A 24,271-nucleotide genomic window follows, 5' to 3' on the forward strand; every position below is an offset into this window, starting at 1 on the left:
TGTGGTGTAGGAACCCCTGGTTCAGACTCTGTCCTCAGGTCATCTGGACATCCCTCAGCCTCTGACCCATACACCTGGATTCTTGTTTTGGTTTCTATGGTGGTTTCTGCAAGAGACAGGCAGATTGCCTTCCTCCAGGGTCCTTGAATACGTATGTAACCTTCACAGAGCTGTCCAGGGAGAGCGGCCACCCTCCTACCCAAGAAAAGAGAGAGCTAAACTCCATCCTGGGTTCTCTGATATCAAGGGCAAGTTCTTTGATGTCAGTGCCCATATTGTGGCCGCTGAATGGGCAGCTGTATGAGGTGTGTGTCAATCGGTAGCAGGTGAAAGCCTTGGGCTATAGGAAAACACAAACTCCCCCAATGACTCAACAGGCCCTCAAATTAGGGTTCCCGCAGGCTGGCAGCGCCACCTGCTGGTTGGGAGGAGGAGAGCTGAGACCTCGTTCTTGTCTGCCCTCTTCCCTCGTGATTGCCTTAGGGAAAGCTGGCCGGCCCGGATGAACCACGACTTTGCACCTGCTCCTCCGGAGATGCAGCCGCACAGGGCTCCAGGCTCCAGAACATCTTTCTCTCGCAGTCACATGCTGGGGCGCCACACCCACCAAAAGCTCGCTGCAGATGTGTCCCCCCTCATCCCTGTCATCAAGAAAACTGTGCATTTGGATGCCTTCCCTCAAAGCAATGCCCTACAGAATTCCAACCAGCCAAGCATTAGATCCAGGACCTGGAGTATGTCCCAACAGGGCACTGCCATGGGGGCCCTGAGTCCCATGCCTCCTAATAGCTATATGCCTAGGAAACTCAGCTCCATTTCCTTAACAATTCGCCAGAATGTCCAAACACAGCCCCTAGAAGCCTCACCTTCTCATTGGGAAGAATTGCCCAGTTTGCACAAGGAGGCTGCCACCCCCCGAGAAGGGAGGCCGACTGCCTCAAGCTTGCCACTCATGGCTCAAGTGCCACAGGTCAGGACCTCCTCTGAAGGCCTCGGGAAGCCAGACCTTACCAAATCCAACAGAACGCCCGCAGGGGATAAGCCTCTGGTGTCTTCATGTCTGACCTTACCTTTCCAAGCTCAGTTCACTCCGAGTTCATCAAACCTTCCGGGGCCAGGTCCTGTGGGTCAAGTCCCTACTAGAACTTCTCCAGGAAGAGGCAGGTGCAGGCCCAGGGGTATTCCCAGGTCGCGAGTATGCCTCCAAAGGGCTACCTCTGCTACGAACTTGTCTGTTGTGAGCACAAGATTAGGTAAAGTCAGAAATACAGGCTCAGTGGCTATCAACAGACCAGAGTTAGCTATCAATATGGCCACAGCAAACCCATCCAGACTGGTCAGAAGCACAGAGCTTCCTGTTATGGATTCCAAGATGGACCTGACCATCAACTTACCTGTAGTATCCAAGTCAGGAAAAGTCATAGACTCCATTACAGCAGGCACAGCCAGGAATTTAGCTAGAGCAGGGACAACCAAGCTAGGCCAAGTTATGAATTTGGGAACTACCGAGTCAGACAAGCAGGAGAATGTCACGTCTTTGACCACAGGGGGCTCAGACATGGCTTTGCCAACATCGGATGAGGCCAAGCGGGGCATAACCAGGTTGGACACAGTCAAAGTTTTGGCCGGAGCCACTGTAGGCAAGCCAGACACAACTACAGATTCTCCTGCGTTGGACACAAGCAGACTAGGTACAACCGTGGACTCAGTTGTGCTGCTCTGCCTAGACTCAGCCAGTAGTGAGGCCAAGACACATCTTGTCAGCAATCTGACTATCCCAGACACTGCGACCTATGCTGCCTCTCCTCTAATGCCGAGTGGGAGAACAGACCTAGCCCAGGACCACATCACTGTGGATGCTTCCACAGACAGTACCGAGGACTCCACCTCACTGGACCTGGCCAGAGAACCCAAAGGTAAATGCAAGAGCTTGCTTGGGGAGGCCCTGCTGCTGGGCAGGCAGGGATGCATCCTCTAAACAGGCTATGAAAGAGAGTGGGGAACTCTCTGGTCAGAACTGACTAGGTGGCAGAAAAGGGGATAGGGTTGAGGGGCTGTAGGGAAAGGAACTGACTGAGGGAAGCTGTCAGCTGGGGGTTCACAGTTTAGGATGTGCTGAGGCCCCTCCTGAGCATTATCTACGCTTGCTTCTTAGTTCTCTAAAACATCAGGATAATTGGGTGGTTAATAGGTGAGTCCGGCTTTAAGGAAAGTCTGAATTCGAGGCCTCCCTGGTCTACAGAGCAGGTTCCAGGATGTCTAGGGCTACATGGAGAAACCCTCTCTGGACGCCCTGCTGCTGGACACAGATCTGCAGATCTGCTTCTTAAAAGGGATGTCAGGATGTCAGTGACCGGGAGCTAAAGAGGTCACAGCCAGCCTTATCTGGAAGTCTTGGCTCCAGCACTCTAATGTTGGAGGTGTGTGTGTGTGTGTGTGTGTGTGTGTGTGTGTAAATCCTTCACATGCCTATAAACAGGTCAGTACAAGGGCTAGAAATTCTATGGATGTCTCAGCTCAGATCCCAGGTCGGGAAAAAGTTTTGGGAAGTATCCGGTCCAGTGCTTGAGCTGAGCCCGCGGCCTGTCAGAGTCTCTCCTGTCCCACTGAGCACACAGCCTCGTCCTCACTCTTTGCCCTGTGACCCCGGCTCTCCAGCTTCAGCTCAGCTTGCTCTCCTGAACTCTGCTGGGCTCCTCCCCTCCCCCCATCTCCAGGACAAGTCCAGAGGCAGGGAGTCCTTTTCTTCTAGAACCAGCTGCTGCCCTCCCCCATCTCCCTCCCTCTCTGCAGGCACCATGGTGATGGGATTCCCAGGTAACCCCCAGTCTTCTTCATTTTCTTCTACATCCCATTCAGTTTATTCCCATTCTGACTTATGTTCCTTCTCTGTCCTTGACCATGTGGCTGTCCTCGAACTAACTATAACTATGTAGATAGGGCTGGTTTCAAATATATGGTTCTCTCTCTATATATGTTTGTTCCTATATACATATATAATGTTTTAATATATGCATATATACATATATACATACACACATACACATATATAATACATATATACATATACACATGTATACATATGCACATATACACACATACATATATACACATATATACATACACATATACACATATACACATACATATATACATATACACACATACATATGCACATATACATATATACATATATGCATACATATACATATATAATAGATATACATTTCTATGTATATATTATTTCTATGTAGCCTTGGCTTGGCTGTCCTGGAACTATGTAGATTAGGCTGGTTTCAACCGACAGAACGTCCTAACCTCTGCACAGCCACATCACACAGCTGTCGCTACTGTGTATCCTTCTGCTGCTTCCCTTCTCCACAAAGCTGCGACAGGCACTTAGTTATTTGATGGCAGAAGGCAATAAAGTCTCACTATCCCCACCCCTAGACCCTCACTGTGCAGCCTGCCTCTCCACTCTATTAGATGGGGTAGCCCTTGTCTGCCATCTTTCTTGCCTCAGACCAGGTCCACGTTCTGAGCACCTGCACCGCGCTCTGCCACCTCCGGGCTTCCTGCCTGCATTGCCCTTCACTGGAAAACGTCCCTTTACTTTAGTCTTTTTCTCTCTTCTCCATTTGCCTTTCCATGTTGGCCCTCACTTGCTCCAAATCTCCATGGTGCCACAGCACCTGTGCGAACCAACTTTCTGTTTTCTCTATTAAGATCCAAAAAGCTTTAAGGTCAAGGAAGTTTGGTCATCCTCAGTCCTGTGCCCTCAGGGTCGATCAACTAGTCGGCACCAATGCATCAAAGACTTTTTGGGTGGGTAAGAGAGCCTCAGGGAAGTTCAGGGTTATAGGGTTCCGCATCCAGGCTGGGAGCTGGGTCTAGAACCCAGTTCTCTTGATTCGGAGCTCAGTCAGCAACCGCGCCTGGGCAGAACCGCGGTGAGCCAGCGCAATATCCCAATCACCGCGTGACTCACGCACGCGCACCGTCGCCGGCAGCTGCCACCGGGCTCCTGCACCCTGGACCCGGTAAGGGGTTAGGGACAGGGTCTAAGGAGACCGACAGGGACTGGATGCAAACACCTTACCCGGCCGGGCATCCCCAGCTCCGGCGCCCGCTGCCGCGTACTGGCGCGGGAGCTGCGGGAAGGGGAGGGGCCCTCGACGAGGTCGCCTTGCGCGGGGGTCACGTGGTGCCGGTGGCAGCGGCGGCATCGGTGCGCGCGGGTAGGGGCGGCGCGGCGCCGAGCGAGCGGAGGCGAGGTCCGGGGCGGGCGCGGGGCGCAGGGGCGGCACGGCCGGGTGGCGGGTCGGGCGGGTAGGCGGTACGGCGCCGAGGGGCGAGGCCCGGCTGCAGGGGCCGCTTGGCCCGGGGAGAGCCCGTGCCCGGCTCAGCCTTGCAGCCCCGCGCCCTGAGCATCTCCCGGAGGACCCGAGACAAAGGAGGATTCATGTCCAAAGGTAGGATTGTCGCTTGGGCGCCTGGCATCGGCCTGGAAGAGGCTGCGGCCCCAAGCCCTATCAAAGGGAGGGTTTGCTGTGCTGAGGACCCCACGTGCAGTGACATATGCATGGACACACGCACACCCGGTGGCACACACTTGGAAGCAGTCTCGGGCAAAGGCACGCAGAGAAGCTTGGGGAGAGACCCAGATGCTTAGAGAAAGCCTCCTCTGGATCACACCAGGGCACGCACACACATTCACAGCATGTGCTTCAAGCTCCGGTACCAGACCACCTACCAGAGATCTGTGCGCTGACACATCCGTCAGTCCCCCTTCCCCCACACTGAGACCGAGCACAGAGACAGGCACCAGCTGGTGGTCTCCAAGGGAACTCATTGGCCTCCTGACTAGAATGGGGGGAAGGGGAGTGTCCCAAGGCCCTTTGCTTCTTTTAATGAAGAAGGATTTGTTTCTTTCTTTTTCTTTTTTTCTTTTTTGGAGCTGCCCAGGGCTGGAACTGGGATGAACTGGAATTGGCTCTATGATGGAGGTGGGACTTAAAAGCTGCTGGTTACCAAGGGCTGAATAAAACCCCTCAGCTTGGGAGGGAAGAGAAAGTCTTAGCATTAAGCTGAGGGGCAGACACTGTTCTTGAAAGATCTCCTTCTCCTTTTGCCACCTTTCCAACAGAGGGGTGGGGTCTGTGGTCCAGACAAAGACAGAGCCATTCATTTTCCTGTAGGAGAAAGCACTACATCCTTGCTTGCCTTAGGGGTGGAGTCTGCTGTCCTGAGGGGCCAGAGCTGAGTCAGGTGGCAGGTTTCTCTTTCTGGAGCCCTGGGGTGGCAAGTAGCTAGCAGGGAGTACTGAAGACAGATGTCCCCCTTTCTGGGTGAGCTGGGAGCTTAGGAGGGGGGGCCCCCAAGGATCATCTATCTAGCTGCTTTCTGTTGTGAGCACTGTTACGAGCTCTTTCCCTCTCAGATGCCGAGACGAGGAGGTTTCTATAGGTGTATCTACCTTGACTGTGGTTTACAAATCAGCTATTTGTTGATTGGGGGTGCGGGGGTCCCCCAATCCTGGTGCTCTGCACAGAAAGTATCCTCTGAGGAAGGAAAGAGGTTTCTGCAGGGCACCTGCCTGGTGGAACTTTGATTCACCCACCATCCATCCACCCACCCATCCATCCATCCATCCACCCATCCATCCATCCATCCATCCACCCACCCACCCATCCATCCATCCATCCATCCATCCATCCATCCATCCACCCACCCACCCATCCATCCATCCATCCATCCATCCACCCTTCCATCCATCCATCCATCCATCCACCCATCCATCCATCCATCCACCCATCCATCCATCCATCCATCCATCCATCCATCCATCCATCCACCCATCCATCCATCCATCCATCCATCCATCCATCCATCCACCCATCCATTCATTCATTGTTGAGGGTCTGTGATGTGCTAGATGTGCTAGCTACAGAGAACAATAAGGCTTGGCTCCTCAGAGAGGACTGGGAACTTGCCCGTGTTCACTGGCAGGACATGTTCATGGTTTTCCATGGCTTTCATAGTAATCTGAGCAAGGCAGGTACATTCCCCTATCTTCTGAGGAAAACCAAGATCCTAGTCTTTTTTTTTTTTTTTCTTTGAGACAGGGTTTCTCTGTGTAGTCCTGGCTATCCTGGAACTCACTCTGTAGACCAGGCTGGCTTCGAACTCAGAAATCTGCCTGCCTCTGCCTCCCAGAGTGCTGGGATTACAGACATGCGCCACCACCGCCCAGCAACCCTACTCTTATAGGAATCACTTAGCTGGGATTCACACCTGTGTCAGCTGCCCATCCAAGGATGGCCTGGTGGGACCTGGGGGACAGGAGGAACAGACAATGGAGCCCTAGAGGCCAAGTCCAGAGCAGCATTTGCTCTGTTTGGTGTTGGTCTGCTGGGTAAGGCACCCTCACAGACAGTGTGGGTGGGTCCTTCATGACAACGACCTTGGCGTGCTTGGTTTCGTTGGGCTTTCATTTGACAGCAGATGGGACGGCCTGGAATGAATGGCTATGCTAAGTACTATAGAACCTACAGAGGCCTGAGGCAGCCCACTGTGAGGGGCCCTCCACAGCCAATGGGAAACTGAAAAGTGAGGAGTTGTTACTCAGCTGGGGTTTTGAGCAGGGACAGGGTGTTCCAGCAGCATGTCTGTGGCACTTGTAGCCACCCAATCAGTGGCTTTTCTTAGCCTGTGACTGGCATGTAATTGGCATGTGGTCAGGAGGAGGCTGGCTCGTAGTTGTTCTGTACCTTGCTTGTCATGGATGCTACCGCTGCTCCTGGGAAGAATGGATGTGAGAACCACTCCTGTCCTGAACTTACCTCAAGCTGGCTAGAGTCTGGGAGTTATTTGGGCATTTGGTCAGCTCCCCCTTTTAGTCAGGGTCATACAGACAGAGCCTTGTAGGCCACCATGTAAAGACACATGCTCTGTGAGCATACTTACAACCCCCACATCTACAAGTATCCTTGCCTGCATCCCTGGTTGCTTGTGTCACAACCCAGGCTGTGGGTACCAAATGTGCCCGGCAGCCACACAGGAAACCAAAAGGGCCAGGCTCTGAGAACAGCAGGAAGAAGAAACGGGGGCACTGGCTCCCAAGGCAGATGTGCTAGAGGGGAACCTGAGCCAGGTATGGAGTGGAGGGGGCAGGCTCAGGCTGTTCAGAGTCAGCTGTCACAGGGCTGAGCCAACCCTGCTGCCCTCTGGAGCCACCTGGCTGGCAACAGCTTCCTGGGAAGCAGGAGGGATCTGAGCCAGGCTCTGGGGAGGTGTTAAAGCATTGTCAGATTTAGCTGTGCCTGAGGAGGACAGGGGAAAAGAAGAGTTTCCCAGCAGGAAGCACATCTTGCCAGTACCAGGAGAAGGACCAGGTGGTGGGGGTACCAGAGCAGACTCCTGCCTGGGCTTGGTGGTGGGGAGGGAGACACGTTCCCACTTCCTCCTGACCATCTGCTGCTCTGTCGACTCTCCTCACAAGGCTTGAGATGCAGGGTGGCAGTCATGAGCCACCCTAAGATGGCAAAGCAGCCTCTAGAGAACATGGAGGCAAAGACTATGTTTGTGAAATTAGCACCTGGGGGCACCCCTCCTCCTAAATACGCTCCTGTGCACAGTTTCAAACCTTCCCCTCTCCAGAAAGCCGAACTTGAAAAGGGCAAGGGCGAAAGGGCCTGGGTGTGTGAGGCTGTCCTCTGGGCCTGTATGCATCGTACCTCATGTGACGCTCACCACGGTCTGGTCTTCATTGTGGCCCTGCCTACTACCATTCTCCAGAGGAGGAATCAGACAGAGAAGGGAAGTGGCCCACACAAGCCCACAAGCTGACAGACAGCCGAGCTAAGATTTTTTTTGCCGTACCTCCCTCCCGGACTCACCTCATAGAGAGGGACCCGGAGTTGGTTTCTTCTAGGACTTAACTCTGTTGGCCAGTGTGTGACCTGCCACATCTCCCCCATGTGTGAACACATCCACGGTCTGCCAAGGGCACCTTTGATCTTCTTCTCTGGGGAGGGAGAGCTCTTTCCTCAGCCTCCTGCTCTGTGTCATCATAGGGAAAATGCAGTCCTTGTTTGGGACTCAGTCCTTACCATGGGCTCTGTAGACACAAAACTTGGTGTGGGAGGGCTAGAGGGGATCCTCCGCTGCGCACCAGCTGTGCGGCTCATGGCACAGAGGGGAAACTGAGGCTGAAGGTGGAGTAACGCTTACTCTGCAGAGCAGGGTAACTCCGATGGCTTCTAAAAGACCCAAGTAACCAAGGCCATTGACAATTACTAGAGCTAGTGACATAGACTTAGGACCCTAAAGGTTCTTTGTTCCATAGCTGGTAAGGTAAGATGCAGGTCTGAGTAACTGAGATGTTCCGTGGACCAGTGATCTTTTGGAATGGAGTTACCCTCCAGGAAGTATTTGGTACCATGTAGAGATACTTTTGGTGGCCCCATCTAGTTGACACTATGGATGCTAGTGACCTTCTTGCAGACATAAGACAGTCAGTCCTGCTACAATAGCTACTCGAACATCAGTAGGGCTAAGGGGAAGGGGCCCTTGGATTGCACATACAGTTGTAGTGCTTGGGAGCAGGTTCAGGATGATGCAGCGCCCTCTTCTGGCCTCTGAAGATGCATGGTACACACACTTATGTTCAGGCAATGCACTTACCTTATGCATTTACATATGCATACGTTGGAAATAAATAACTCTTTACATAATAAACAAACGGGAGAAGCACATACTGGGACAGAGGTCGACACTGACCTAAACTCTGCTCTTGAGTACATCCTCAGGGCATCAAGGTGGGACCCAGACTGGATGAGGTCACAGTCTCTTCCAGTTCCAACTCTGTGACTCCACATCAAGATACTCTTGGCCTTCCACGAAACCCTCGCTGTTTGCCGCTCACCCTGCCTATCTCTCCCTCCTTGGCTTTTCAGGGCTCCCAGAGGCTAGGACGGACGCAGCCATGTCAGAGCTGGTACCCGAGCCCAGGCCTAAGCCGGCAGTGCCCATGAAACCGGTCAGCATCAACTCCAACCTGCTAGGCTACATTGGCATTGACACCATTATCGAACAGATGCGCAAGAAGACCATGAAGACTGGCTTTGACTTCAACATCATGGTCGTTGGTATGAAAAGCCATGGGGTCACCGAAGGCCTAGTGGTGGGCAGCACCCACGATCCCATTTCCTTCCCCAGAGTGGCCTGGCTTCTCTAGGGTGAGCTCTTCGTAGGAGAGAGGATTTCAACATGCTGATCACAAGGGTCTGATCCCCTCCTCCCAACCCGCTGATTCAAGGATAGGAGATTGGGATGGATGGCCAGTCAGAGTGTAGACAGGTAGCCTGTTGGTCACTCTGAGCTGGCTTTTAGGTTTGTGGAATGGGGTAGTCCTTTCCCACCTCCAAGAGCCATGAGAGGACTGGGAGAGAGATGGTCTTATTATTCATGTTTGTAGAGCAGCAGTAAAGCTTCAACATTTTCCAGGGTTTTGGTCACTAAGTAGCATCGGCGAGCTTTAAGCAGTGAGTGTAGCAGAAAGGTGCATTTGTCTAATCTGAGTTGTTCCCTGAGTGTGCAAACAGAGCAAGGCCCTTCTCCCTCCCTCTTCTCCCAGTCCAATCAACAAGCCCTGACCCTTTAACCTTATAAAGGTCTCCTAGGTGTGTCAGCTTCTGCCCATTCCTCCACCCCTACCCTAGGCTGAGCTAGGGTCTCACCTGGATTACTGCAGCTACCTAACCCAGTGTTGCTCACCAAGTGCTGACCTGGAGCAGGATAAGAACTGTGGCCAGGGTAGAAATCCTCCCAACGGTTTGCTACAAATCCACCAGCTGAGCTGACAGTGTGCCCTCTGAGGCAGATGTTTAACTCTTGCGTACTCAAGAACCAGAAGCAGTTGGTTCGTGGACACTTACAGCTGGGCTGTGGGACAGTTGGGGTGACCTTGACCCTCCTGGTCTCCCTTCCTCTTTAGTTCCTTGTCCACTGGCCACCCAATGGCTCCTCCAACCTGCACTGAACCATCCATCCTAATTCCATCGCTCTCTTTTAACCTCGGGGTACTTTTAGACTTCTCTCCCGACTGGGAGCTGCTCCAGGCCGGCTCTCACCGGTTCCCATCTTCAGTCCACTCTGCACACCGAGGCCTTCGCCTTGCTCTGCGCTTTCTTATAGAGCCGTTATTACAGGATGGTTTAAGTGGCTTTTGCCAACTCCCCAGGTGGGATGAGACGATGCATCTGTTTGCCACTCCTCATCTCTGCGGGTCCCCTCCCTCCTTATCCACCTGTAAAGAGACAGCAGGGATCACATGACAAGCCCAAAGCAGTGAGAACACCTCAGCGGGTGTTCACATCAGCCCATCACCCTGGGCTCTTTCCTCTCTGCCTGGCCACGCCCCCAACCCCCACTGATGCTTTAGACCAGCCCTTCTTGGACTTTATCATCTAGTTAATTCCTCTTAAAGTCCAGTTAAGCCACAGGTTCTACATTGAGGCTCTGAGGTGGAACTTCTGCAAACATCTGGGCGAATGGCAGCGTTGGTCACCAGCTCTGAGGTGTTCTGGGTAATTCTTACGCATGTGGTTCTTGGGCACACTTTCACTTGGAGGCCCTCCTCCTTTTGAAAGCAGAGCTATACAACTAACACAGGAGGAAAGGGAGCCATTGTGGAGGAAGGTGCTGTGGTCCTGCCCGCCTGGCTTCCCCTCCTCTCCAGGACTTCCCCAAGAGGCCATTAGGCCGTCTTGGAACACAATTTAAAAAGTAGTTGGGGCCGGGCGGTGGTGGCACATGCCTGTAATCCCAGCACTCTGGGAGGCAGAGGCAGGTGGATTTCTGAGTTTGAGGCCAGCCTGGTCTATAGAGTGAGTTCCAGGACAGCCAGGGCTATACAGAGAAACCCTGTCTCAAAAAAACCAAATCCAAAACAAACAAAAAAACAAAAACAAAAAAGTAGTTGGGGGGTGGGAACGATGGTTTAGTAAGTAAGAACACTGGTTGCCTGAGGAACTGAGTTTAAATCTCCAGCATCTACATAAAAAGCCAGGTGCAGCCAGCTACACTTGTGCCTGTGGCCCTGGTGCAGTGGGGAGGAGACATGGGAAGCTGACTGGGCCTTGCTGGCCACCAGCCTAACTCCAGGCTCAGTCAGAGATCTCGTCTCAAAGGAATAAGGTGGGGAGTGATAGGGCAGCAGTCTCAGGCTTTCCTGGCCTCTGCAAGCACATGCACTGGTACACATGCATGAATATAACATACAACACACATACTCTACCACGCCCCCATATGTACATACACCATACGCATACACATATAACAGTCATTCATACATATACACATTCACACATACACACGTTAAACATACATACATATGCATGCACACATATCTACACATGAGTATATATCACACATACTGCATATATAGTATTTACACATATCACACATATTTAGGTATACATACATGCATGCATACATGAACATATAACATCTATCCATACATAGCATATGATACATTACATATACACAGACATACATCACCCACTACACACACATGCACACACATGCAACATGAATATATAATATACATATATACACAGAACACACACACACACACACACACACACACACACACACACACACACACACACAAGGCATCATTCCTGGGGTGTGAGCCCTGGTTTCACATACACTAGCTCTGCTGTCTCACATATGTTATATTAGAAGAGGTTTCTAGGGGGCTGGAGAGATGGCTCAGTGGTTAAGAGTCCCGACTGCTCTTCCAAAGGTCCTGAGTTCAAATCCCAGCAACCACATGGTGGCTCACAACCATCTGTAATGAGATCTGACATACTCTTCTGGTGCATCTGAAGACAGTACAGTGTACTTAGATATAATAATAAATAAATCTTTAAAAAAAAAGAAAAAAAAAGAAAAAAAAGAGGTTTCTAGGGCCATCTTAGCTAGGGCTATAACTCTGTTATGAGATACAGAAGGATGGTATAAAGAATGATTTTAGGGGTTGGGGATTTAGTTCTGTGTCAGAGAGCCTGACTGTCAAGGACCGTGCCCTGGTTTTCAGTCCCCACCAGTTGAGAGTGGTGGTGGTTTAAAGACCAATTTTATTAACAGATGTGGAAATGCTCAGGCATCATGAGTCAGGATCTGAAAGTAAAGTAATTCTGTTCTCACCGTTACTGTTATTAAATACAGAAAAGCTAAGTTGAGCAAAACCACGAGCCAAACCAAACCAGAAAACTACACCACACACACCACCCAAATGCACAAATCGTGCTTCCTCTCACTGGTCCTGGAGTTCATGAAGGGACATGGGATCCAGCTGTCATTCCCCAAGGCCACTCTCTGATAAAGAGTCCCCAGTTCCTACCTGACGCTCATTACTCAAGGGGTGTTCAAATAAGGCTTGGCCTGGACCACAGCCCTGGAGCGCTGTAAGCTGACAGGAGGGCTCTGCCGCTCAGGAGGCAGATGTGGGGCCTGTCTCCCTTTCTCCGTCTCTCCTTTCCGTGCTGCAGGCCAGAGTGGACTGGGCAAGTCAACGCTGGTCAACACGCTCTTCAAGTCCCAAGTGAGCCGAAAGGCCTCCGGCTGGAGTCGGGAGGAAAAGATCCCGAAGACAGTGGAGATCAAAGCGATTGGGCACGGTGAGGATGAGGCCAGGATCCTCTGTGGACATCACTGGGGGGTCAGGGGGGCTGTGCCAAGTGGGAGAAAGGAAGGGGTGTATTGGGAACTAAGATGTTGAAGGCAACTGCAACGTGGAATTGAGCCCCAGATTTGTTGGACAAACTCTTAGGGTGCTAGGCCTAGATAGTGAGGTAGGAATGGGGAGTGTGTCTGTGTTGGTGGGTACAGACATGAAAGAGGTAGTTCTTGATCTAGGTGAGGAAGGCCAGGCAGGATTTAGACAGAAGTCGAAACAGGAAGAAGCCGGTCACGGTCTCCTAGGTGTAGCAAACAGCATGAGTAAACGTGTCAAGTGGGAAAAGTCTGTAACCTTGACTTTGCGGATAGCTGCTTCTAAGAAGTATGGGTGCTGCTGGCCAGTGGGCTGCAGAGCCCCAGGGGTCAGCCGTAGGGGTCAGCGACCTCTCGGATGCTTTCTGTTCTCTCTAGTGATAGAGGAAGGTGGGGTCAAAATGAAACTAACGGTCATCGACACGCCAGGCTTCGGAGACCAGATCAACAATGAAAACTGGTATGTGCCTGCCTCTGAGATTTCCTTCCCCTTAAATAATTTGCTAGGAAGACATGACACAGACTCATTCCCATGGAGAACCACCTGCAACCTCTCTTGGCAAGAAGCTTGGTCCTGTGGGAGCTATTCTTGCTGAACATCTGTGGAAAGCTATCCATTGGGGAGTCTGAGGGAGATCTGGCCATTGGGTGGAGAAAGGAGGGAGTGAGGGACTGTGCCCTGACTGTGCCTCAGAGGCATGCTGGAGTTTCGTCCTTTGGAGGGATGGCATCTGTCTTAGGGTTTTCCTGCTGTGAACAGACACCATGACCAAGGCAACTCTATAAGGACAACATTTAATTGGGGCTGGCTTATAGGTCAGAGGTTCAGTCCACTATCATCCAGGCAGGAGCATGGCTCGACGTGGGGCTGGAGGAGCTGAGAGTTCCACCTCTTCTTCTGAAGGCAGCTAGCAGGAGACTGGCTTCCAGGAAGCTAGGATGAGGGTCTTAAAGCCCACGCCCACAGTGACACACCCACTCCAACAGGACCACACCTAATAGTGCCACTCCCTGGGCCAAGCATATACAAACCATCACGCCATCAATTTTTTTCTCCTGCCCCTTAGCTGGGAGCCCATTGAGAAATACATCAATGAGCAGTACGAAAAGTTTCTGAAAGAGGAGGTGAACATTGCTAGGAAGAAGCGCATCCCTGACACCCGTGTGCACTGCTGCCTCTACTTCATCTCCCCGACGGGACACTCGTACGTACCAGGCGCACTCTGACTGCTGGGCCCCGCTCCAGTTTGTGTCATCTGTGCCATAGGTTGCAGACTCCATACCTGGACTTATCTGGGGAGAGCCAGAGGGCTGGAAGGTCATGGCCCTGAGACCTTAGAGTTCCCCAGGCCTCAGAAAGAGAGTAAAACTGGCCATTACTGCCTTCCATACTGTCCACTGGTGTCTCCGTACAGCCCGACTGTACCAGCAGAGAGAACTTAAGCAGAGGGCACCTCGTTTGTTCAATAGATACTTGCTTTGGACAAGGCTCGGGTATGGGGGTGGCAGGAACGGCAAAGCAATGAGAACTGGGGTGCCTGGATTCGGGCTGGTATTTAGGCAAGATACAGAACTTGGCAGTGGGGATCTAGAGTGGCCATCTCTGCAGGGGGACCCAGACATCTAGAGACGAGGAGGCTATGCTGGGCACGTGATTTGTAAGCAGCAGATGGACCCCATGCTAGGGAGTGTGGGGACAGACAGAGGTCGGACAGCTCACTGGTGTTTCCAGCAGGGCCGTGTGTATCTCCAAGCCCCTCTGCAGGGTCAGAATTTAAGCTTTTGAAGTTTGAAGGTGCCAGGGGTACCCAGCCAATGGTGAGGAATAGAGGTTGTAAAACAATAACAACCCTGAATCAGATCTAGGACCTCAATAAATTGAGGGCTTTTTAAAGTTTGTTTTTGTTTTGTTTTGTTTTTTAAGAGTGGGTACTAGGGATTGAACTCAGGGCCTCACGCATGCTAGGTAAGCACTGTCCACTGAGCTATATATTCCAGCCCTCCTTTTACCTTCTCCTCCCCTTCCTCTTCTTCCCCCTCCTCTTCTTCCTCCTCCTCCTCATATATATATATATATATGTATATATATACATATATATATATATGTATATATATATATATGTATATATATACATATATATATATATGTATGTATATATATATGTATGTATGTATATGTACACATACATACATATATATATATATTTTTGAGGTAAGGTTTCTCTGTGTAGCCCTGGCTGTCCTGGAACTGACTCTGTAGACCAGGCTGGCCTCGAACTCAGAGATCTGCCTGCCTCTGCCTCCCGAGTGCTGGCATGCGCCACCACCACCTGGTGATCCTTCTACTTTTTAAGACATGGTCTTACTTAGTTGTCCAAAATTACCTTGAACTTCCTCTGAAGCCCAGGCTGACCTTAAAATTGAGATCTTCCTGCCTCAGCTAGCAAGATAGTTTTAGCTCTTCCCAGACCTCAGTTAGTGGAAACTATCAGATAGTCTGACTTAAGGGATTCCCCAGATTGCAAACTAGAGTCAGACTGGGGTGCTAGGGCTTAGCTCTACAGGATGAGCTGTGGGGGTTGACAAGAGGCCGTTGAGAAGAGTTCATGGTGATGACTGACCATGTTTTTCCCCAAAGAAAGAAAGTCTTGGGTCAGAGGTGTCATGGGTGATTTGAGAGGGTTTAAGGAGAGGGATGCTTTGTGTGGAAACCGAGGAAGATAAGAGGAAGCTTGACTCAGGACAAAGTTGGGGACACGCAGCAGGCGCTGAAGCAGTAGACAGGTGCAAGAGAAGAGACTGCAGCTGCAGGGCCTCAGCTGCACAGCCTCAGCCAGGTTTTCCCAGAGCAGTCTGCTCCCCAGGACCGTCTGGTGGTCTTGCGTGGTGGCAGTGGCTGAGTCAGGAAGGGGATGTGGCTCTGACCTTTCTGCCTTCTCTGGGCCCCAGCTTACGACCACTCGATCTTGAGTTCATGAAACACCTCAGCAAAGTGGTGAACATCATTCCTGTCATTGCCAAGGCTGACACCATGACCCTGGAGGAGAAGTCTGAATTCAAGCAGAGGGTGAGCTGGGCCCTCTTTGTCCCTTTCCTACCTCTAGAGCCGCCTTCCCCTCCTGAGTCCCTACAATGTCCTACCTGCCATGGCTTCCACGTCCCCTCTTCTCCAGTTCTCCACCCTAACTCCCTCCCACTTCACCATCGGGAGGCAAGGGCTAGACGACCTTCCTGGGACCAAAGGTGAGGCCATCAGTTCCAGGTTGCCTTCCCCTCCCCGTCCACACTTGGCCAGCAGAGGCTCCCATTCATCACGTGAACCCATCCTAGAGTATGCTAATCGGCAGCCAAGCCCTGCTAGTTCCCACTGGGTGAAAAGAAAAACAAAAGAACCAAGATGAACACTGAAGAGGCCCTGGAGGAAGAGACTTAAGACGGTCTGCAGAGAGAGCTGAGAGCCCAGGAGGCGGGCTTTACCTCCCTTCCCTGCGAGCTGGACATCCCAGGGGCGGAGCCTGTGCTCACAGGCTCCTCCTCCTGCTGCCCTTGGCCTGGACCGACTTACCACCTTGCCGCTCTAGGTTCGCAAAGAGCTTGAAGTTAACGGCATTGAGTTCTACCCTCAGAAGGAGTTTGACGAGGATTTGGAGGACAAGACAGAGAATGACAAAATCCGGGTAGGTTCGTGGGACCAGATGCCCCCTGGGTCCCTTTCTGGGGTGCCTTCAGGCCCTTCCTCCTGCTCTTCCCTTACTATAACCTGTTGTCACTTCACCTAACCCAGACCACAGGAACTGTGGATGTCAGTGATCCTCACTAGGACTGTGAACTCACAGAGGGGCTTCCTGTGCTCAGGAAGCTAGCCCCGTCCATCAGCAGACATTAGGAAAGCCTCACCTTCCTTCCCAAGAGTTGGCAAAACCATTGTCAGGTGATGGGACACTGGGCTGGTGCCCAGAGGAATCTATACTCTAGTCAAAGTTTGCCTCCGTTTCTCCCTCTATAAAATAGAGGCTGGACTAGGCGAGTGGCTTATAGGCTTTCTTTGTCCCTAGAAGAACTATTTAAAGAATACGAATGAGCTCATGAATTGTTTAATGTGTAAAAGCACTTGGTGACAAGCTGATAGCCTGATGAATTGGATAACCAGGATTCATGTGGCATAAAGAAAGAATTCACTCCCAAAAGTTGTTCCCTGATCTCTGTATATACTTGAGAGAGCATGAGTATAAATACACACACACACACACACACACACACACACACACACACTGTAATTAAAAATTTTAAACAAAAACCAGCCTTTAGGGCTCTAATATTCAAACCACCACAGCAGGACTGCTTTGGCTGGGCCGGAGGCACAGAGCTCTGCTGCCCCTGCGGCTGCTAAGGAGCCTTCTGTGGCTCTCACTGAACCATGGAAACAGGTGTGGAGACCATGAGGTATATGACGTCTAAGGTCTTGCTCTCAATTAAAAATCCTATGATTCTGCACCAGAAACCTGGGCCTATTGACCAGCCCGTGTATTCTGTGACAAATCAAATTTCTTACAGCTTAGGTTTTGAGACCTTCTAGACTCTTCTAGAAAGTTGAATACTCTAGAGAGAGGCCTTTTGCTCCTTATAGTGGGACACACAGACAGTTGAAAAAGGCAACTGGATAGGATCATCACTTTAAAAAAACCCTTTTAAAAATGTTAATTTAATTATTTGTGTGTGGGGTGAGTGGCAGGGAATTGGTACGTGTCTATGGCATGTGTCACATGTGGCATAAGGAGAGGTGTCACATGACACCTGTCAGGAGTTACGTTTCTCCTTTTACCAAGTAGGTCCCATGGATGTAACTCAGGTCATCAGACTCAGTGGCAAGCATCTTTATGCACTGAGCCATTTCATCAGCTTCAGCCAAACATCATCTTTAAAAGTGATGTTTACAAATCTTAAATGTCAAAGAAGAAATGTTTTAGGTAGCTAAAATGCCTTTAAAATATGTCACATCCATCGGCTTTCATGTTTTTTTGTGGTGCTAGGGACATTGCCACACTCTTTGATCACACACACACACACATACACACACACATACACTCACAGACACATACACAGACAAACACATAGATATACACACATACAGACCAGAGACCTAGACAGACAGACACACACACAGATAGACACATACATACACACACACACACATACACACACACAGATCACTCACAGACAAACACATAGATATACACACATACAGACCAGAGACATAGACACACAGACACACACACAGACAGACAGACAGAAACACACATACGCTTTGTGCAGTGCTGAATCCAGGGCCTTGGGTCTGTTGGGTAAGCACTCCATCACTGGCCTGTACCCTCTGCCCAAAGTCTGCTCTTAACACCAAAGCAATTCACTTTCATTATCTGTATGCATACTTGGCTTAATATTCAGAGAACAGCTCTACACATATGTGTCCTCAGTTTACATATTGAATCCACATACTGCATGAAGAGATTTTGGCCAGCTAAGGGCCACATAAGAGTGTTTACCTGCAACCATATCATCTGGTAACATGGTCACTGCCTTATTACTCTGCATACTTCTATGCTATGAGTTCACCCCGTGGTATAGTCACCCATGATCTTTTCCTGAGTTTACTCTGTCGTTATGCCACACATGACTCTTGGATCCAATGACAAACACACACCAGGCAGATCCATGTGGGTGTTTGCCCTGATGGAGCAGAGCCCTGAGAGCTCAGTACCTGGGCATCTGCCAGTAGGTTTCACGGGAGCCGCATAACACATCCCAGAGTCAGGCTGGCGCCTGGGTGGGTGCTGTTTGTGAGAGAGTCTCCTAGCTAGCTCCCAGAGTGGTTCCAAATCAAATGGAAATATGTGCCCGAGCACAATGAACTGTTCAAAGTGCTGTCTAGTTGAAGGAAAGCCAACTTACTGCGACTAGCCAGTCAGACTACAGCGAGGTCAGGGTTGGGCCCAGGCCTTGAGTCCCAGCTCAGGCTTTTCAAGGGGCCGAGTGTTGCTGCTCTGGCCACCAGTAGTGTCATTGAATGGGCAAAGGAAGATGTGAAAGGCGGTCCCGCCCTGGACACTCTGTTTGGAGCCGAGGACTGAGTATGTGCATCTGGTTTTTGCTTCCCCCCCTCAGCAGGAGAGCATGCCCTTCGCTGTGGTGGGGAGTGACAAGGAGTACCAAGTGAACGGCAAGAGGGTCCTCGGGAGGAAAACGCCCTGGGGGATCATCGAAGGTAACCCAGCGCATCTCCCAGCAGGGAGGCTGTCCAGGCAGCAGCTGTTAAATACCAAGAGTTTAAAGTGTCACTGTCCTAGAATACTAGGATATTATTGCCAGCTGGCTACTTCCCTTAAGGAACTGAAGAGTTTGAGATGTTAGCCACAGGCAGAAAACAATGACACCATTTAACATGTGACCAGGAGGCAATGACTTGGCCTGTCAAATGAATATAGGACACAGACAAACTCTTAAAAAAAAAAAACAAACCAAAACAGGGGCTGGAGAGATGGCTCAGCGGTTAAGAGCACTGACTGCTCTTTCAAAGGTCTTGAGTTCAAACCCCAGCAGCCACATGATGGCTCACAACCATCTCGTAAAGAGATCTGACTCCCTCTTCTGGAGTGTCTGAAAACAGCTACAGTGTACTTACACATAATAAAATAAATAATCTTAAAACAAAAAACCAAAACCAAAACAAAACAAAAAAACCCAAAACATTTATTTATTTTATGTGTGAGTACATTGTTGCTGTCTTCAGACACACCAGAAGAGGGCATCAGCTCCCATTATGGATGGTTGTGAGCCACCATGTGGTTGCTGGAAATTGAACTCAGGACCTCTGGAAGAGCGGTCCGTGCTCTTAACCACTGAGCCATCTGTCCAGCCCTGACCTTGAGTTTACAATCTTTCTGTTTCTAACTCCTAAGTGCTGGGATGACAGTGGCGGGCCACCAACTTCACTACACCCAGCACCTTGGGATTTTATTTCATTATTTGCCTTGAATTAGAATTATTCATGAGAATGTTATATATGCATCGTTAAGACCAGAGTCATGTCTTGCCCTCCTCTCTTCCCACAGTTCTTGGTGAGTGGTTTGCAGACAGCAGTCACCCCGTCTCTGTCGAATCAGTTATAGAATGTGACCTTTGGAAGCTGGGCCAGTTATTAGGTCCTATGTGTTTTAGCTTCTTTCAATCTTTATTCTATCTCTAGAAGAGAAACTGTAACAGGCCTTCACAGGTTTCTTAAACTCCCACATTAAATTTTTGTAAAATATGGGACAAAACCAGTCCATATTAAGATTCATTCTCGGGTGGTGGTGGCGCACGCCTGTACTCCCAGCTCTCTGGGAGGCAGAGGCAGGTGGATTTCTGAGTTCCAGTCCAGCCTGGTCTACAGAGTGAGTTCCAGGACAGCCAGGGCTACACAGAAAAACCCTGTCTTGAAAAAAACAAATCCAAAAAACAAACAAACAAAAAAAGATTCTACAGTAGTACTTTGTTCATTATACCTGATTTAAAAGTATTTACTCAGTTAAAAGAAAGAAAGAAAGAAAGAAAGAAAGAAAGAAAGAAAGAAAGAAAGAAAGGACAAGAAAGAAAGGAAGGGAGCTAGTGTATTAGCGAGCAAACTTCAAGCAAGTCCACATAAGAACTTGCCTCATGCTCCCGTTAGAGTGGCCTACCTGCTGGGCTGGCACTAGTGAACTGGCTACCTGTTTCCTTCTGTTTTGTCTGTAGTGGAAAACCTCAACCACTGTGAGTTTGCCCTGCTCCGAGACTTCGTCATCAGGTACGATGTGCCCCGACGCTCCCCCAGGTGGCTGGCTTCATTGTCTGTGATCAAAGGCCATCTGCTCAGATTTACTTCCTGAGCATCTACCTTCTCTTACCGAGCTCTCTGTCCCAGTTCTAGCCCCTATCTGAAAGGGGTTGTAAAACTGACATTGGTCCTCAAGGGTGGGTCCCAGTCACTGGGTCCAGTGTACCAAGGAGCTGTGTTAGCCTCAGAGGTGGACCACCTTTTCCTCTTCTGACCCTTAATAGTATCTGCTTCTCTTTTCTGACTCTGTGTCCCTTCAGGACTCACCTCCAGGACCTCAAAGAAGTGACACACAATATCCACTATGAGACTTACAGGGCCAAGAGGCTCAATGACAATGGAGGCCTCCCTCCGGTGAGCGCGGACACAGAGGAAAACCACGACAGTAACGCGTGATGAGCCCTTCTCTGTGCTGTCATACATATTCCCTTCTTCACACACATCCCAGATACCACCTCCAGCCACCTCCTCCTTTAAGCTCTGCCCCACGGGCCTGTCTGGTATTTGTGCAGTATTTTGTCGTGTGTGTGTGTGTGTGTGTGTGTGTGTGTGTGTGTGTGTGTGTGTGATGGAGAGTGCCTCTGTGTGTGTGTGTGTGTACACGTGTGCTCAGGGGTGAGGTATTTTCACTCTCTGGAAAGTCTTTTGTAAGTCTGCTTTTCTCCATGACTCTCCATTCTGTCTTCTTTTTTCTTGTGCTCCAGAACAAAAAGCTGTGCTCCTCACTCAGGAGGTCTGGGGAAGGTTTTATTTTAAAATGCTGGGAGCAGGTGAGCCACAGGCAACTCTTTCTTACTTCTGACCCACCCACAAACTGGGGCTGCAAGTATTCTTCATGGACTGGTGGCTGAGCTAGCCTGTGGCGGGCTGTGGGAGCTCAGAACAACTTTTCACTGTAAGTTGAGGTAATCTGGAGGAAGGCTAGGACTTCTTGGGAAAACAGAAAGAAAATTCATGGAGAGCAGAGAAGAAAGCTGAGGGGTTCCTGCAGAATTGGTGTCTGGAAATGGAGCTCTACCCTTGTGTCTGTGTCGGGGTCACCGTCAAACAGCAGATCATCACTGCTGCAAACCACTGCTTCCTGTGCCCGCCCTCCCCATATTTCCAGGCTGGTTAGTTGCCTCCTCTTCTCTTCCCTTCTCCAGCGTCCTTTGCCTCCTTTCTTCATATAGTCATACATTCGCTTCATTTCCTGCTTGTCTCTGACCTTTTATCTCCTTTTGGAATAATCTATGTTAGCTTCCTTTCTATATTTAGAAATCATGCCCAGGTACTTCCTAAATTGACTTTCTACTGCCCTAAGAGAGACTCAGAACTGGGGGCTGGAGAGACAGCTCTGTCTTAGGAGCACCTTTCACTCTTGCAGGGGACCCAGGTTCAGTTCCCAACAGCACCTTCTTGATAGCTTACAGTTATCTGTGACTCCAGTTCCAGAGGATCTGACATCTCTTAGCCTCCATGAGCATGGTATATCTATATGCACATAAATAGGCAAGCACTCACACGCATAAGATAAAAATAAAAAGGCCTCAAAAGAATGAGATCCCAAGTAAAAGCATGGGGCAGTTATATACTGAGCTTGCAAGAGAATTCAGAGTTAGAGAGGAGACTAGGAAAGGCGGTTTCTGCAGCTGAGCCCTGAAATTTTCTCTGACTTGGGAGTAGCCTGGGGAAATGGGAGAACTTGGTAACTTGGGCTGCTCCCAGTGTTCTGATCAAGGAAGCACATATATATTGGCCAAATGAGGCAACCTTTAAGTGGAGGAAATTACATTCACCAACTAATTCTGAAGTATTGGGAAAAAAATACACAGAGTTTCTTAGGCAGCTGGACTTCTGAGACCAACCTTCCAACAGGTTTCCCTTTCTCTAGCAGCCTCTGTGTGCATTACGCTGGCTTCTCTGTGCTTCGTCACTCACTCTTTCTCTGTTCTCATTTGTCGGTCTGTCTGTCTTGGCTTCTCCCCTCCCGGCATTCTCTCACCGTCCGGTCCTGCAGATGTTCCCAGGAATACCCACAGTCGTTTCTTTAGCCTCCCGTTGCCTTCTCAGGAGCCCTGTATTTATTAATGCATACTTTTGCTGCTCCTTGCACATATAAGTTATTCTTTTTTCCTGTAGTTTCTAAGGCTGCTTTAAGGAAAGCCATTTAGCCTTAGGAAAGGGAAGACACCACGTGATTCTGTTTACACCTGATCTATCTGCTATCCCACCTCCTGGTCCAGCCTGGGTGTTGAACAGGTCCTCACTAAATGTCAGCATTTATGACCTCAGTCCTTTATTACCCAGTCACTAGAAAAGAACAAAAAAACAAACAAAAAACACAAAAGAGTTAGGAGACCCATAATTCAGTGGGCCAAGCGGAAGAGGAGGGAATGATCAGATCACGTGACCCTAATCCTATGGTCTTCCCCTTTCCTGGAGACTGCTCCATCACTAGCCCTCATCCCTCAACCCCACTTTCCCATCACTAAAGAGTGGTCAGCTGTCAGGATGGTGGCAGCATTATAGAGCTCTCTGATTGCTCCAGTGAGCTGCTCTGTATGGTGGGTGACATGGGATTGGGCACCTAGGCCCAGCAGGGGTAAGGATGGTGGGCATTGGCGTGGCCTGTCGCCCCTAAGCCGTGGTCTCGCTCTCCCTGGAGAAGCTGTTTTATGTGTCTGCTGCCAGCTGCCGGTCTCCACACCCTCAACCGTTCTCAACTCCCCCTGCAGGGAGAAGGCCTCCTGGGCACTGTCCTTCCACCTGTGCCAGCCACCCCCTGCCCCACTGCTGAATGAAGGCCATTTCAAGTGCTGCTTCTCCCTCATCCCTCCCAGCTGTTATGGCTGCAGGGCCACGCCCCTTTTAGTGCTGTGCTTGTCCACCCCACCAGCGCAGCCCCTCTCAGCCCTCGGCAGGTGGGAGGGGCTAGCTGCGTCTTTAGGACAGCCGCTTCCTCTGTTTGGCCAAACTACTCTTGACCTCCCAGTGGTATGGAGTTCCCGCCAGCACCACCCTGCCCTTGTGTAGGGAGGAGGATCTCGTGGAGAGCTCCTGCCCTTGCAAGTGCATACCAGCGACTTGTAACTGTCTCCAAGGGAACCGGCATTGCTTTCTAACCATTCATCTGCATGAGTACTTTCTTGGCTACCTTAAACGGTCAAGAAAGCAACCTTCCTGCTTGTCAGAGTCACTGAGGTCAGCCGTGTGAGCCCCTGTGTGGGACAAGGGTGTCTCCTTCATTGCTTAAAGGTATAAGGGTGATTCATTATCCACGTTGGGGAGCCAGAGGGCTAGCGTCTTAAAAAAAAAAATCACCGCTGGTGGCTGGCCCAGTATTATGTGTGTAGACAACCTGTTTACCCCAAAATAATGGCTATCTGGGAAGTGGTTTTGCTGAAAAGAGGTTGCTGGAGTTGATTTCATCCCCAAACTTTAAAAGAAAGGGAATTAAACACACATGGACTACCCCCCCCAACCCACAAGCTCTAGGAAGAAAAATAGCACCCTTTTGTACATTTAGCAATAAGAGGGCTCTCTTCCCACCCCTACCCTGACTTCCTCCTCCCATCCCCCACCCCGTTAATGTGAGCAATGCATTAGCCTGACCACAGGTGGTCGCTGTAGGCTAATGGAAAATACCCAATGGAGGGC

At 50.3% G+C, this 24,271-nt stretch overlaps 1 protein-coding gene across 5 annotated transcripts; it reads left to right on the plus strand.

The window, feature by feature from the left end:
* Positions 1-502: 502 nt before the first annotated feature.
* On the plus strand, positions 503-24,171 carry Septin3 (septin 3). 5 transcript variants are annotated; one of them, XM_052161422.1, is made up of 11 exons: positions 503-1,916; positions 8,958-9,149; positions 12,558-12,686; positions 13,159-13,240; positions 13,848-13,985; positions 15,730-15,847; positions 16,362-16,457; positions 18,943-19,042; positions 20,551-20,602; positions 20,893-20,986; positions 21,337-24,171. In XM_052161422.1, exons 1-11 carry the CDS (start codon positions 503-505, stop codon positions 21,481-21,483), a joined length of 2,562 nt encoding a protein of 853 aa, XP_052017382.1. In that variant the 3' UTR covers positions 21,484-24,171. The 5 variants fall into 5 exon arrangements, with proteins under 5 accessions (XP_052017382.1, XP_052017384.1, XP_052017385.1 ...); XM_052161424.1 differs by having other exon boundaries at positions 23,350-24,171; XM_052161427.1 differs by lacking the exon at positions 503-1,916 and adding an exon at positions 4,311-4,472 and having other exon boundaries at positions 23,350-24,171.
* The last annotated feature ends 100 nt before the right edge of the window (positions 24,172-24,271 follow it).

Source organism: Apodemus sylvaticus, chromosome 17, assembly GCF_947179515.1.
Source record: "Apodemus sylvaticus chromosome 17, mApoSyl1.1, whole genome shotgun sequence".
Classification (NCBI taxonomy): Eukaryota; Metazoa; Chordata; class Mammalia; order Rodentia; family Muridae; genus Apodemus; species Apodemus sylvaticus.